The sequence below is a fragment of the Stegodyphus dumicola genome, chromosome 4 (genome assembly GCF_044657685.1).
Source record: "Stegodyphus dumicola isolate Sdum_Otavi_A_Nest chromosome 4, ASM4465768v1".
NCBI lineage: Eukaryota > Metazoa > Arthropoda > Arachnida > Araneae > Eresidae > Stegodyphus > Stegodyphus dumicola.
In genome coordinates, this window is record NC_140771.1 from 29,679,402 (window position 1) to 29,695,878 (window position 16,477).

The 16,477-nt window shown below is 31.0% G+C and overlaps 1 protein-coding gene across 1 annotated transcript in view; it reads left to right on the plus strand.

Moving 5' to 3' along the window:
- Positions 1-12,226, plus strand: part of Lrch (Leucine-rich-repeats and calponin homology domain protein) — a 77,806-nt gene extending 65,580 nt beyond the window's left edge. Inside the window, exon 16 of the mRNA XM_035358105.2 lies at positions 1,433-12,226. Coding sequence (XP_035213996.1) covers positions 1,433-1,534 — 102 coding nt within the window. The 3' untranslated portion in view covers positions 1,535-12,226. The remainder of the gene's footprint in view (positions 1-1,432) is intronic.
- Positions 12,227-16,477: the final 4,251 nt, after the last annotated feature.

Consider the following 16,477-nt stretch of genomic DNA (forward strand, 5'->3'; position numbering starts at 1 on the left):
TTTTTCTTAAAATGGGCTTAGAAAGGGCTAATAGGTGCATATTTTTTAAATTACAATGTGGCTACTAACCTTGTCTAAGTGTAATTGTTCAATCGTTCTTTTCATAATTGCATATTTTTAATTCTTTGCCAAAATGACAATTCGATGCCATTCTCTGTCGATTTATTCCATATCAGTATCAAGGTCAGGTTTCCGGAGGTTTCTTCAGAAATTCTGGTACACCTTATGATATTTTAGGAGTTGCTAGAGCTAGCATTCTCTTGACAATAAATCAGCAGAGTTTAAGATGCCTTGTGTATGTTTCCAACATGCTGCTTTGTTGTAGAATCTCTTTAACTCTGTTTTCTACAAAAACAGATATATTATTTAATTTTTTTAATTATACCAAAACCACTGAAGAATCTGACCAGAAATAAGTTTCATATTTGTACTGTTCAAAATTTTAACAGCTAGCTGATATAAACCAGCAACAATTCTAACCACCATAACGTCCCAGCAGTAAAGTCACTGAACACTGGTAGTTCGGTTCGAGTTTCGAATCCCGCAAACGGGCTGGCTGCATGGGCGGTTTTGTGGTTTTCTCCATGTGTAACGTATATAACGTATATCGAAAAAACATTTTTCATTTTCTTCTGTTCTCAAAAATACGTTGTCACCATATGCTAATTTTGCATCACAGAAGATGTGTAAGAAGCATGTAGAATTAATGACAATTCTTCAGGCTTTAATTTCCAAGTTTTCTGCAAAATAATCTTTCTAATAAGATGGGATGTTGAGGAAACTTCTATAGGATAAAAAATTTTCTGAATGCTTGAAAGTAAGATTCGTCGTGTGGAAGCTTCAGTTCAAGATGCTACTCGCCATTTAAGTTCATCTCATGAATGGTGACACTGAAGTCCTAATACATTTTCTCATGTAAATCCAAACTATTTTCCAATGTCTAAGGTTGAAACCAGCTGAAGACATCAGTTCTGTAGCTTCATCAATGTGTGATTCTTTTTCTTCCTTTTCAAAGACTCCAGTAAGATAGTTATAAATGTCTTAACATTTCCATAAAGATTGAAAAAATTACATTTATTTTAGTATGGCATGCTTAAATAAAGTGAACTTAAATGAAATAAGTATGTATGTTTCTTTATTTTTATCATTCATGAAAACTTTTCAGTTATCCATGTTTTAACATAATAATTTCCATTTCTATTTTAATTTCCATAAAAATTGAAAAAATTACATTTATTTTAGTATGGCATGTTTAATTAAAATAAATTTGGGGTTAAAATGAGACAAGTATGTATGTTTCTTTATTTTTATCATTCATGAAGACATTTTTGTTATGAATTGTTTGCATTAGATATATATAAAAATACATTTTATTAATTAATTTATTTTTTACAACCATATGTGGAAAAAAAAATACTCTTATTTCTCCTAGGACCTCTTGTGTTCTCCTCAGGACATCCTTGGTGAACAAGGTGGACTTGTACGCATTGCTATCACTGTTCAAGAACTCGTAACTCGTTGCATCAAGGCTTAGTAACTGTAATGATTTAAAACTTTTGACACTAGTCTCATCTAGAATTGGAGGATAGATATTTATCCATCATTTTGATATTTTTTTTAAACAGAGATGAGAAATTTTGTATCGTGTTTTGGGCATGTTTGTGTGAAAGAGATAGAGTGAACAGATGCAAACTGACTGCTCATCTAGGTCTAGCATATGGTAATTCATTAATCTTTCTACCGATATACTTAGGAAAGATTCTTTTAATACATTAGCTGATGAATCTGAACAGTTCTAAAACTTATCTAGTCATAATGCATTTCTTCTGAATGAATGTAGATTCTTAGTATATTCCCCTCTTTGTACAAAACATTTAAAATTATATTCTGTCAGAATCATGTAAATTACATTTTAATTTAAAATACCTGCACATTTTTATTACAGCACTATTTACATTTGAAATTATATTCGTCAAGGGTAATAATGGCATATTATTTTGCCTCTATTATTTGCAAATATCTTTGCAGTCATTGAAATTATTTATAAATGTATTAAAAGATTACAAGAAAGGTATTATGATGTTTAATATGTTTGCATGACGATATTCTATGAGTGAATTTTTTTTATTAATAATGTATTGAATATGCGTGTATATATTATTTTAATGCACAATCAGTTTCATTCTCATCTCACTATTATCTAATGATGTAAAATTTTTTTTATTGTAATTATTTTTCAATGCATCATACTGTTTTATAAAAAGGAAGTGAAACAAGTGCTTAACATCTGTTTAATTTTCATCATGTACTTACTAACTGCATTTCAACAAATGTGGGTAAATTTTATTAGAAAATTTTGTTTTGTGTTGTAAGAATCGATTCTTATTTTTTTAAATTATGATATGTACTTAGAAAATCAGCCTGGAAAAGAGGAGGAACTTCTTCATTGCAGTGAATTAATTTTACCTCCTCTGACCAATCTCTTTTGAAATGAATTTAGAAAAATTCTGTACTTAAATGAACTAACAACATGCTTTGTTTTTGATAACATAAGCATATTTATGTTGAATCTAGAATAATTTTAAACAATTTTTATTACTGTATATTAAAAAGTGTTATGAGAAATTCTTTTTAAGGAGTTTCTAATTTTTCTGTGATGTAATTGCTATATTAGAGTATTGTTTAATATATTTATAAATTGCTTATGAAAAACTAAAATTCATTCTTAAATTTCTTTTTGGACTCAAAATTTCATTAAAATTTGACTTTTTGGTAATAATGTTTGAAAATTAAATTGTGATAAATTATGTTAAGTTTTGCCCTTTTACACACAAAGAGGTCCAAAAGAATTTATTTATTTAATACGAATGACTAATTTTCTCATAAACAATTAATTATAGACTATGATTCCAATTTAAGAAATGAATCATGTTAAGTAACCTTTAAATATAATAAACCAAATATTTAGGAAGCTATTCAAAACTTAATATTTACATAGGCCCCATTTGGAAAAATATAGAGAAAATGTACACTATATATATATAGTGTATGTATTAAAAAGCTTATTGCCATTTTTAGAAATGCTAAAATTTGAAATTCGTGCACTTAATGAAGTTTAATTTTTATATGACCTCTAATCACTTTTCTATTTAAGTCGAAGTGCTGTAAATCATACAATTCGGGCAATGCTTTTTGGGCTGTTATTCAATGTTATGAATTTCTTTTTTTCCCTCCCCCTGTAAGGTTTTTAATGGAATAAGAAATAGTTTAATACATATATCTTTATATAAACAGCCCGTATAAAAATGAAAATTTCATGCTTTTTTTTGGGCGGGGTCTGTTATGCGATTAGAACTTGATTTAATTCATTTCTTAAATTGGAACCACAAATTTGCACTGAACTGTGGAGATATTTTGTTGTGCGGTTTTCTCAAAACGATGAAAACTATTTTTGTATATTTGTTTTAAACTATCGTATTCTCAAAACGATGAAACTATTTTTGACTTGTTTCGTAGTAAATAGTAGTAATATGAATTTGTGAATTTTTTTTCCATTTAAATTTTGTTCAGCAGTCTTCAGCATCTTAATTCAAAAACTGATCATTATAAAATTATTTGGCAGTCTTAAAGAAGTGAAAATTCTAAATTTAGTACAATTATATTTCAAGCTGTTAATCATATTATTTTTCATCTGGGATAGTAGTAAATGTGAGTTTGTGAATTTTTTTTTAATATATTTTGTGCAGCCATCTTTAGCATCGTAATTGAAAAATAGATCATTATAAAATTATTTGGCAGTCTTAAAGAAGGATAAATTCTAAATTTAGTACAATTATATTTCATTGACATATTTCAAGCTGTCAATCATATTATTTGGAAAACACTAAGCATGCAAGTAACTATCGTATTCTCCCATGCATGGTGTCATGGTATAAGTGGGTAGTACATCCAGCTAATAATTGTAAGATCTGTAATTCAAATCCTAGTGAGGGCACAGCTTATTTCTTAAGTTGCATTTCTTACATAAAAATTCTTAATAATCTTAACACATATTTTGGGTCTTTTTTTATTTAATTTTATTAAAACTTATGATTTTTAAATATGTTTAAGAAAGTAGCAGAATTTCATATGAGTAGAATTCCAAATATGAAGACCAAGACTGCTGTCTGTGCGAATAAGTATTATGTCTTTTTCTCTAGATTATGGTAATACTGATAAAATTTCAGTTTCTTAGGTATTGTATATTGTTTTAACAAAAATTATGTAATTATGAAGAAAAAGGGAAACTCTGAAACTGGTTTCTAAACATAATTTTTCCCCTTCAAAATTAAAGAATGAAACTATTTTTGTATGTCTAAACACACAACTACTTCTATTTCAATTTAAATAAAGCTTAAATTAGTTTTTATTTACTATGACTTCAAACTAAAGATATGATATTGCTTTAGTGAAAATGTGTTGGAATTACATAGAAGAATTTTTAATTTGCGTAATGAACTAAAGGACTGCTGCTGTTACACATAGTATGAAAAAGAGATGCATGGAGAGGCATTTCATATTTATAATCTCTTTCGCTTATCATTTGTTTACTTATTTATTATTTTATTTTATTTTAGACATTTCTGGGAAGGCATCTACAAAATCTTTGGATTGTAACATTATTTTACCATGCATAAATCGTGTACTTGCTTTGGCAAATGTTGTTACTGCTCAAAACATAATCCATTCTACACTAGTGACCTTCAACTCATATGTCATCTGTGACTTAGCCTTTGATGATTATTGATTTGGCTTGATTAAATTATCTTGTAGCAATCTATCTACTTATAGCATATAATTGCTTTTCTGTTAATGTTTATAGGCAATATATTTGCCAGATATTTGAGCTGATTTGTATGTCGTATACATTCATCTAAATTATTAGACTATCTTCTTAAAATATATGAGGTTTATTAATTATTTAATGATCTGTTTGTTGCATTTTTATATTATTTATTGAGAAACTTAAAAGTGTGTAAACAGCAACAAACCTAATTTATTGGCCAGAAAGAAAAATTAAGGGTCTAGATAACTGGAATTCTGCTGGATTTGAAACTTGGTGCCAGTGAAGCATACTTCCGTTGAACCTGCATTAAATAAATATTGGGATTTTCTTTTCATTTCTCTAGCTCCAAAATACTACTATAATATTTCTCAGCTGTTTGTAACTCTTGGCTCTAAATTAAAATACTGTAAAATCATTTAAAGATGACCTAATTGTTGTAATTTCATAAATGAAAAGATATGATCGTAAGTCTTCCAAACTGTTCCTTTACCACAAGATTTTTTTTGTCATTGAATTCTCATTTTCAGTTAAGGGCTTCTTCTTTTTCTGGTTACTTGAGAGACATTTTCATTTGTAACATGCTAAACTGTTATGCAATGAGTCTTTTCTTATTCTGCGACAAGAACTTTGAGATTTTAAGAGGTGAATAATGTAAATATGTACTTTTCAGTTTGCATGTGAATTAAATTGTATCACAAACTGTATTAACATCAGTATTTTCATTTTCAATATATGTAAAATATGAAAGTTTTTATTTTATTATTATTTCTTGAAATATGCTTTGCTGTTCAAAAGAGCTTCATGTAATATTCTTCGTAAATACAAGAATGTTACTAATTTTCATTTTTTACAAGTTTTTTTTTCCCCATTATTTATACCAGTGCTGTTTTAAAAAGTATCAATCATCACACATCATTTAAAATATATGTATTATTTTTGCCTTTTTATGTTTGTTTTTTGTTAGTACATGTGGCTGATCATACAAATAAATTATTGTTTTGTAACTTGAAAATAATGAAAAGAGAGAGCGTGGTGTAAAATATGTTTTTGTGTAATTCTATATTTTGTTTTTATGTGTGGAAACTAGAGGATATGTACAATTATGTACTAAAGCATATTGTTTTGCTGAAAAAAAAATTTAAATAAGAAATTTGAGAGAGATGGCTACAGGATTTATTTTATAATCCTCTGAGCTGTAAAGGTTTGGAGATCTATTTAATAAAGAGTGGTATTTAAACAGCTTTTATTGAGCAATATCTAAATCATTAGCCTACAAAATGATCAGGAAAATAATCTAAAAATTGATGTGAAACAGATTTTATGATTTATCTCATTACATAAAAATATATTTTGTTTTTTTAGTCTTTTGCAGTACTGAAAAAATATTACATTAGCTCAATCATTTGCACAAAAGTATTTTTGTGTGTATTGTAGAGTCATGAGGTAATGTTTGGGAAGCAGGAAAGATGAAAAATTAGCAACACCTTCACCGGGAATCAACTGCAGACCTCTGAAATACACGCCTAGCGTGCAGACCACCACTCCATGAAGGCATGCTAGGAAGGCAGAAGAAATACCTTATATACTCCCCCTTTTATAGGGCGACTGGGGATTTTATGGGACCCAATCGCCAAATCCTGGGTGTGGAGAATCATCATCCACCACCCTTTTAGTTCCGGTGCCACCGTGGACCTCTGGAATACGCGCCCAGCGTACAGACCACCATACCATGAAGACATGCTAGAAAGGTGGGAGATAAAATTTGGAAAACAATTCATGTGTATTGGAAACTTAATATTTCCTTGTACAGGGTGTTCGGGATAAATTTGACAGTTTCGTAAGGAAAAAGAAAATTCGCTTTGTATCTATTAAATTTAATGAATTGACAAAAAAAAAATTACAAGCAGAGTATACTATCAACAAGATTCAAACAAGATCAAAATACTATCAACAAGATTCACTCAAAATAACCACCATTAGCATCAATCACAGCTTCAATCCTGCTTCGAAACCTCAAACAAGCTGATGCTACAGTCTCCCTGGGAAGGGCCTCAAAAACTGTTTTAATTTTATCCATTAACTGGGCTTTTGTATTACTGGAAGTGTGTTTGGTGTCTTTTTCAACAGTGCCCCATACAAAATAATCCATGGGTTTAAGGTCTGGGGACTTTGGAGGCCAAACATTTGGACTGGTGAAGTCTTAGAAATTTTCAGACAACCATTTTTGACTTTTGGTGGTGGCTACATCCTCGTAGTAACCATTGCAAGTCTCTAGTTCATGCCTGATTGTTTTTACTGTGTTCAGGGTGCACTGGGCAGCAGTTCTAATATCCTTATTTTGATGGCTGGCACGAATCATCATGATGCAAGTTATTCTCTTCCGTGATTCAGGTGGGTTCCAGTCATCCATCCTTTCTTACATCTTGTATATGAATGAAGAATGGTCCAGAATTTTAAATGACGAGTAGTGTGTGTCAATACCCCTAACCTACGGAAAAATATAGTCAATTATAAATATGTCAAATTTATCCCGAACGCCCTGTATGTTGTTCTTATCTGACTGCAGTAATGTCTAGATCTTTTCTGTAGATTTTTCAGTGCATTCTCAATCACATAGAATTTAATTTATTAGGTTTAATAGTATTCAGAGGTAACATATTATTTTCATATTTTTTCTGCAATGTAAATTTCTCTTTTTGGAGTTACTGTATGATTTCAGAAGTAATAAGATGGTAGTTATCCGAAATTTTGTAATATGCTGATTTTGGAATAAATTGCTAATCTGATTAGATTTCATGTATTTACATTTCCCGCATGAATAAAATTTACAGGTAATGGTTGTCAGCATATCTTTCTTTTAGTTTCCATCCTGAGAGTGCAATTTTTTAAAAAATCAAGGTGCTCTGATTCATATTGTAATTTGCTCTCATTAGCAATTGTGGAATTGTAGGAATATTTTGCTCTTCAGTAATGTTTTTGAAGAGATGCTAAAATATAAACCTGAAGTCTTCAAGAGAGAAAATTCTTTTGTTTTGGTGAACATGCTATTATACTCTTCAGATCCACATTTTCAACAAAATTGTCACTGAAAATGTTTAGAAATATTTCAGTTTGCTGGAAAATTGTCCTTTTTTGAGGAGGGGGGTGCTCAGTAAACAATTCTTTGTATATTCTGTAGCAGTGGTTTGTTTGAATACATGAAAGCCTTCAAGGACTATTTCTATTAAGGAAGAAATATTTCTGTGGAAAGGAGAGAGGAGAACTGGCTCATATTGACTCAAGCACTAGTGGCCTGTATGTTTATGAATAATGGCAACTCTCCTTGTTTTTCATTAGATCACCTGGTCTCCTGGTAGACCATCAAATCTTGTGGTTTTTAATTTTCATCCAGAGGGAATGTAAAGGGAGGGTATTTTAATTAATGAGACTGAAACTGTGCAATGTAATTTTTGCACAATTTTTCTCATTAAATTTTGATTTAAATTATTTTTCATAGACATTTGTGGAACTTTTCATAAAGACTCAAGTAATGTTTAATCAGTTAATATTTTAGTTTGTTTTACATCAATATGTGTGTATTACTAAGGTTATCCACATAATACTATACATATTGATTATGAATTTAATTTTCATCGTATTTAAAGGTATTTTGATAAACTTTCCTTCCTTCATCAGGATTTTCTCAGTGTAAAAGTGAAAGAAAATTACAAGATGAAATTAGCCGAAGAATAATTAGAATATCTAATTAAATATTGTTACGTGCGTATGGGTTCGTTATGAATTGAATTCACAAGTCTGATGAAAAATGAAAAAAATTTATTATTATCACTACAAATAAAAAAAAAAAAAATGCTTAAAATGCCTCAGATATTCATGCAATATTTCAAAATTTCACAGTAGTTATGTTTTAAACTACTAAAAATGTTCAACAGAAATTATTCAAAACAGTGAAACAGAGAAAGCTAATCCGATTTTCGCCACGAATTCGCTACAGTAAGCAATAGCAGTTTTCTAAACAAAACTCATAAAACAACTAACTCATAGTAAAGAAATGAGAGGTTTTCTTCCTTTTATAAGCTTTTTAAATCATGCGCGAGCATATTCTGGTATTTTCTCGAAAAGCAAAAGCATACAATTACGATATATATATATTTATTAAATGCGCATGTTCCTCTAAATTTTTCCGGCATAGCTTTCTTTTCAGATAAGTCGTGTGCAGCATTGTGTGGGGAAATGAAACAATTTAATAACAATTCTGTTAAAAATAGCAAACTAAATAAATCAGGACAAAAACCATAACAATATTAATATATTTTGCATGTGAATCATACTGTAAGTAATTTAATTACCTAATTTGCCTAAGTTATTTAGAATATCTAATTAAATGTTAATATATTTTATATCCGAATCATGAGTAATTTAATTACTCGAGTATGCATTATAAAGTCAGTTTAGAATTCTTCTAAAATGCTATCATATGCAGGTTTTCTGACACTTAAGAAACTTTTGAAATATCTGATTTTACCTTCCTTCTGTTATTTATGTTCTGGCTCGTGGTAACCTTATCTATAGCTGATATGTTCTGTTTTTTGAAATCCGGGGTTTTTCGTTGCCATCTTCCTGCGATGTCCCTCTTGAGAACAACAACTAAGACTCATTCATGAGAGGTGCCCCTGGAGGTTTATGAGGTAATTTAGCCGAATGCTTCACACAGGCTCAGTCACCGCCAGGTATTGGCTTAATATCTGTCAGATATTGTAATATTAATATTCTTATTGGAATTTAGGTTTCATTTAAAGAAATAATATGATAGTTATAAATAGTTTATCCGTGACTATTTTTCATTTGTTATGTTCTTACTGCAACAGATATTAAATTCCTCACATAATTTTCCGTCTTGATATTCGAACAATGAAATTAGTTTAAAAAAGGGGCAAAATATGCAAGGAAATGTAGCATATATTAGAAGTAGGCACCAAAAAGTATAATTCATTGAATTTATTTTAAAATATGTTGCATCTAAAGATTTTTTTCCCCTTTAAGAACTGTAATTTATGACATTGATTATACTTTTAAAAAAAGTGTCTTTAAAAAAAAAAATTTTTTTTAAAGTGTCTTTAAAAAAGTCTTTAAAGTGTAATGAATGTCTTACTTAGTGTTACTTACTGTAGCCATCTTCTTTAAAAAATGTGTAGAATGTTTGTCTTACTAGAATATGCATCGTTAAATTTAGAATTCATATATGTACTCAAAATATGATTATTTGTGAAATTTTCTCATAGAATGACAAATGATGTATGCATGAGTTATAAAAATCTGTTTAAAAAATTGAGTATCCTGTTTTTTTTTTTTTTTTCCCCTCTCCTTGTAAGGATGTTTTTAGCGTACCTGTCCCATTCATGAGACTAAAATTCAAAAGATTTTTTTAAAAGTATATCTTGAAGTAAATCTTGAAGAGAAAACTGGTGTAAATCTGAGTATTTTGGACAAATAACATGGGCAAAAACAATTATACAAATCAGAAACTTAGACATATAAAATTAATTATAATATGTTTGCAGCAACTTTTTTTATTTCTCTAAAAAGTAAGTTAGAAAAAAGCATCTAATAGGTAGGCCACCCTTACCTCCTATAAAGGGATGCACTATAACAGCCATGCCTTCTCTGAGATTCAAACTCAGGCCCTTCGGTGTCGCAGTTACAGTTATCAAAGTTAAAGAACAAAGCATTTTGAAAAGAAGAGAAATAAAAGTGCTTTAATGTTCTAAAAATCTCAATTTTAATACACTATTGCTGCTTTAGTGATATTGTAATAGCACTTGTATATTTGTTAAAAAATCATGTGATATTCTTAAATTACCAAGTCAAGAATTCTTAAGATGAAGTGGTCTTAAAATTGCCAAAATGTTGCTCAGTCGCTAAATATAGCGATGCACAACTAAATTCATATTCTGAAATTTTTGAAGCAATAAAAGAAGAAGAATTAAAAAAATCAACCCAAATTCTTTTAAAAGTCCACACGTCAGATAAATCACCAAACAAAATTTTTGATGCACTTGTAAACAGTTGCAAAATTTATAAAAAAGTAAATTTTGTGCATAATATTGAAAACTGAAAAACTCAGCTTAAAAGTTGGCAGATGAGATTTTAGTTACTAATTTAGAACCTTATATATCCAGATATTTTAAAAATCAGGCTAATTGGATTTACATGCTTCTGTAGGATGATGCAATAATTAGATTTGTGATTTTAATTACAGAAGCTTCCAGAGCAAGTTTTTATATTTGGTAGTTTTAAAGCAATCAAATTTTAAACACATCTTTTAGACCAGAAGTTCCCAACCACTTTGATCACTGTTAGATGTTCATCTCTTCCCCTCCTTTCCAAAACTTCAAAAATGCATATGCGGGAATTTAGATTAATTGGTAATGTATTTTATTAATTAAACAGCAGAAAGTTAAAAAAAGAAGTTGGTAAATACCAAAACTTGGTTTAAAAATAATTTGTCTTATGTTTATAATATAAATCTAAATACTAAACAACTAAATAAAAGCTTGACCACATTCCCCTCCTTAAACTATGAAATCCCCGCCTGAGAAGAAAGCTCCTACTCTAAACATTTCATTTCTGTGAACTGTAAATGGCAATAATTGTTATCGAGTGGCAATGCCATATTTAATTTACGCCAGAGTTTATTTCATTATATGTGTTTTGAATGTGTACTTAATTTTATTGTTATTAATATTATACAAGTGTTTTAATGTCTTTTACTATTAAATTATAATTTGAAATTATTAATCACTATTTGTAAAACTGTAAAATTTAAATAGTACTTAGTCTGGTTAAGTTGTGTAAAGCTAAAATTTTTATAACTATGTTAATTTTTTTGTTTTACCTTTTTGTTTAAACTAGTAAAATTGCATCGTTGTTTTGCATTTTTTGCAATACTTTCAGTCTAATTTTTTTTAACTTGATTCTTTTTCATTTTATATGTTGTAATAATTTCATCATTTTTATAATGCATATCATCACTGAATACAGTAAGTTATGTTATTTTGCATATCCATCAGTACAAGGAATATTTTCAATTGTAAAGTCTTTTCATTTCTATTTATTTAAAAAACAAAAATACTGTACTGTTTTGTACTTGCACAAGTTCTCTAATCATTTTTCATAATTTATTTTTGTACTGCACAATCTTTTTAACACTATTTCTACTGAAATCAAGCGTGTATTAAATCATCAAAATATACACTCTGAATATGCATGATGGGGCAGAAAAGTGTTTCTGCCAAATCTTTTCTCATTTTCATCATTTCTGGTGCTTTCAGGACATGTATTTCAAAACAAGTTTTATTTGAAATTTGTAATAATTCTGAAATAAATTCTTGTATGACTTTGCTTTGTGCATGCAGTTTCATTTCGTAAGAAAATACATTATGTACCCAGAGCTTAATTTTTAAAACTAGACGTGCTGGAGCAGCCGTGTGGCAGGCCTTGATGAAAGATGAAGTAAAATAAATACATAAAATAACAAATACTAATTTAAATTCAGTGAATTGCAAGGAAACAAAATTGAATAAATTAAATTAAGGATAACATAGTTAAATTATAAAATAAAAATACTAGACCTCATTTTACACTTTGTCATAAAAAAAAAAAAAAAAAAAAGAGCACCCAGGAAGGAAACTAACTACTACTAACTGCTATCACAAAACTTAACATGTATGTATTGTATGAAGAAATAAACAAATGATTGCAAAATCAGAACAGAAAATCATTTTATTAAGAATTTCTGGCATGAAGAAGTTGCATCTCTTGGGGCTATACAAGCCAAAACATGGCATAGCATCGAATGAAGTAGGTCACCTATGACCTCCTGCAGAAGATCATGCCATAATCTTTGTAACTAGGCAGTTAATTCATCGATATTCCGGGATGGCTACAGTTGCCTTCCAAGCATGTCCCAAATGTGCTCTACCGGCGAGATCTGGCAGGCTCTGGGAGTATGTCATAGCCTAGAGGACATTATTGGGAGAGTTGTGCAGTATGTGGACGAGAATTGTCTTGCTGATAAATAGCACCAGGGCGACTTGATAGCATAGGAAGTACAACCGCCGTTACGATGTCGTCCACGTAACTGCAAGCCGGCATAGTGCCTTGAAGAAGAACTAGATGTGATCAGCTATCCCAACAAATTGCTCCCCATACTGTCATACCTTGTATGTGCTCTTGACAGCAAATGCCACATCGGACCGCTGGCATGGTCACAGCACCAAGACTTAATCGGGATTCATCGATGAAGATTGTACACCTCCAGTCGGTCACACTCCAGTTTTCCTAAGTTTCCTAAGTTTGGCAAAAATGCAGTTGACACTGTCTGTGATGTGGGGTCACTGGTAGGTATCTTAATGGATGCCGGCCAATCATTTCCGAATGCTTTTCCTTGGTGTTAAATGGCGTTGATTCAATGCTAGTGACATTGTTGGTGCAGAAGTGGCCACTCTTATGATTGCATGATCCTTGCACTCATTTATGTTCCTGGGACTCCCTCCGCAACGGTAGATTATCCCTTTGTGACCAATTGTCGGCAATACCGAGTAGCTACCGTATTGCTCCAACCGAGGTGGCGGCCAATATGCCTGTTCGACCAACCTGCTTCTTTGAGGCCTACTATACACCCCTTCTCAAAATCCGATAATTGTTCATATTGCCACCTTCCGTTGCATGGACATAACTGATTGGTGTAGAACCTTAGGTCGGAGGTCCACGCGATGGCGTTTCGGTTACATCTCGGAGGCATCTCTAGTCACAATACTGTCTATCCAAGTCGACGGATTCGTTTGAATAGTCCTATGATGTGAGCAATCATGCTTAAAACTGTCCCAGCTGCTCATCTCGTATGCGCATGACGTGCTTACCATTGTCGTCAAAATTTAAATAATTTGCATATCTCTTACCAGACTACATTTCTGCTGAGTTTCGTGATTGTGGCTCAATTTCTTTTGGGTGCACGTATTTTTTTGACAGTGTATTTGGGACTTTGCTTGTAATTGCAGTTTCGCTCACGAACTGAAAAATTCAGCTGAGCAGAACTACGACTAGATTTTAAACCTTGACTATACAACATACTACTCGTAATAATATATACCAAATAATATCTATTATTTCCAAGGATGATAGAAACAAAGATAATTCTTTTTTTTTTCACACCAGTGGAAAACGGTTAAAGCATTACTAATGAGAATGCTAAAAGCACTAAAAGAGCATAAAAGGAAATTTTAGCGGAAATGTGTACGTATGAAAACAAGGAACAATCTTACAGTTCCTGATGCTATCTCCTGCTGATGTAAGTCTAGCTATCAAGCAAAATGTGACAAGGAAAAAAAAAAAAAAAAAAAAAAAAAAACCCACTTCTGAGTCTGAGGGCTGGTTTGTAAGCTGAGAACAAACAAAAGGCTGTTGGCTGTTTACAATAGACCGTTTTTAACCCCCCCTCCGCCGGAAAAAAAAATTTGGTCACCTATTTCCAGAAAGTTTGTAGGTGCTAGTTTCCATGGGAAATCGCTATCATTGGCTGAGTTTGAATAATTTATTTAGCATTTCACTGTGTTAAGCCTGTTGTAACTTAGCGCATTTAGAAAAATAAACAAGGGATCCTCTTCCCCATTCTGTTATAAATATCGAGTAACTGAAACTGCCGATAATGAATCAGCGTCAGTCGAAAATTTTAGTACTTTTGAGAATGAAAAATTTAATGATTCTCAAACGAGCTCTCACAAATTTATTGTTCTTTCTGCAGACTAAATGTTTTGACTTTTGTCTAGTTCTCCCATCCTTTTTAAAAGTCAGCCTCCAAGCAAATGTTGGTTTCCTAGTCAAGGACAGACTGGGTTGATATTTAGTACCTAACTTATTACTAAAATTAGATTTTACGAGATAAAAAGAATATTCTGAAGAAGTATAGAACCACTGTTCCTGTGCGCTTCATCTGGGATTACGATTTATTTTGCAAACGAAGAAGTACCGAAACCGAGCTCTGCCGTATAAAAATTAAAAAGTAAATCCATTAATCGATCTTTCCTGTGCTATTGTGCTAGAACATGTCAGTTATTTTCTGAACCAAATTTGTTGAAGATTAAAATTAGCATAAAGACGATTGCATGTTATATCCAGATATTTTCTATTCTGTTAGCTGTCTACATTATCAACTATCAGCCCAAGTATAATTTTTCTTGTAATGTGTGCTGGAGTGAATTTGAAAGAAAAAGTTTCAATTAGAACCAGGGATGAAATAATGAAGTTTATGTTTCTAATCATTTTCGTTCACTATAATTGGTCGGAGATGTTAAAAACATGGTATAGAATTGTTCAGTTTTCAAACTGTGATAACTGAACGATTATAAAGGTGGGTGATCACAAGTTTTAAAATGAAAATACGATTGAAGCCATGAAAGAAACATTTAACCAGTGACTATTTCACTTAATGATGTTTCTGTCAAGTCGCATGTGAATCCTTAACTATCGAGCTGATCGGTATAGCGGTTAGTGTTGCTGGTTGCTATACCGTTGTGCACAAGTTCAAATTACGAAGAAGTATTGCATGTTTGTAAATGTATAATGTCTTTGCGTCATAGAAGCTCTTAAAATACACAACGAGCCCGAAAGTGTTTTCGAGTTATTCAATGCTAAGGGGACCACTTGATAACAGTGGCACACCGTTATGCTCAAAAAGACAGAAATTTTCATAACGATGCCGCGTTATAAGGGAGGGGGCACAAGAAGCCAGTTCCTCACTTGAAACTTCCCTTGATTGTTAGCACCCTTGACTGCCTTTTTTCATTTCATTTCATCAACACATCACCATTCCTTTACAGAAATAGCTGGCTGTGCTTTTTGGGAGCGTAGATTCCAAACATTGAATAACCTAGAACAATGGTTCGCAAAACAGAGTGAAGTAATCTTCATTGAGGAATGAAACAGTTGAACATTCTATTTTGTTTTACAATTATCCATATTTATTTAAATTATGAATTAATTATAATGATTAGTTAATTGTTTATAGTTATTCATAGTTATTTATTCTTAATCCTATGCAACATTATTTTTCTGGATTTCTTTCGCTTTCGCAAATTTTTCTAGGATGCAACTTTATAGAGAGTTTGTAGATCGGGATGCCAAAATAAAGGAGAGGCAAAGCAGAAACACCATAGAAAATTAGATGTATATTTTAAATCTAGGAGGAGACTCGAAACAATCTATTTCTAAGAGTAAAAATGCTGTTTTATATTTGAAACCAACATGTACACTGCTCAAAAAAAAAAAAAAAAAAAAAAAAGACAGTGCTATATCTCCCGTTCTACTCGGCCGATTGACAAAATTCAAACTGCGTTTTTCATGTCTCGAAAGCGCGACTTAGGATATATATTAGATTTATATATAGCACTATTCTAACATAAGTATTTTGACACAAAATCGGACTTTTTCTGAAATAACATACCAATTTTTTTCCGTATTTCGATTCTACGGCTCAAATTATGCCAGAATACAAAGTTTTGTAAAAATCGTACGACTAGTTTTTAAAATATTAGCTCTCAAAATTTTAGCTCCTCAATGTTAATTGAATTTGGCAAATATTTATTAATATCTCTT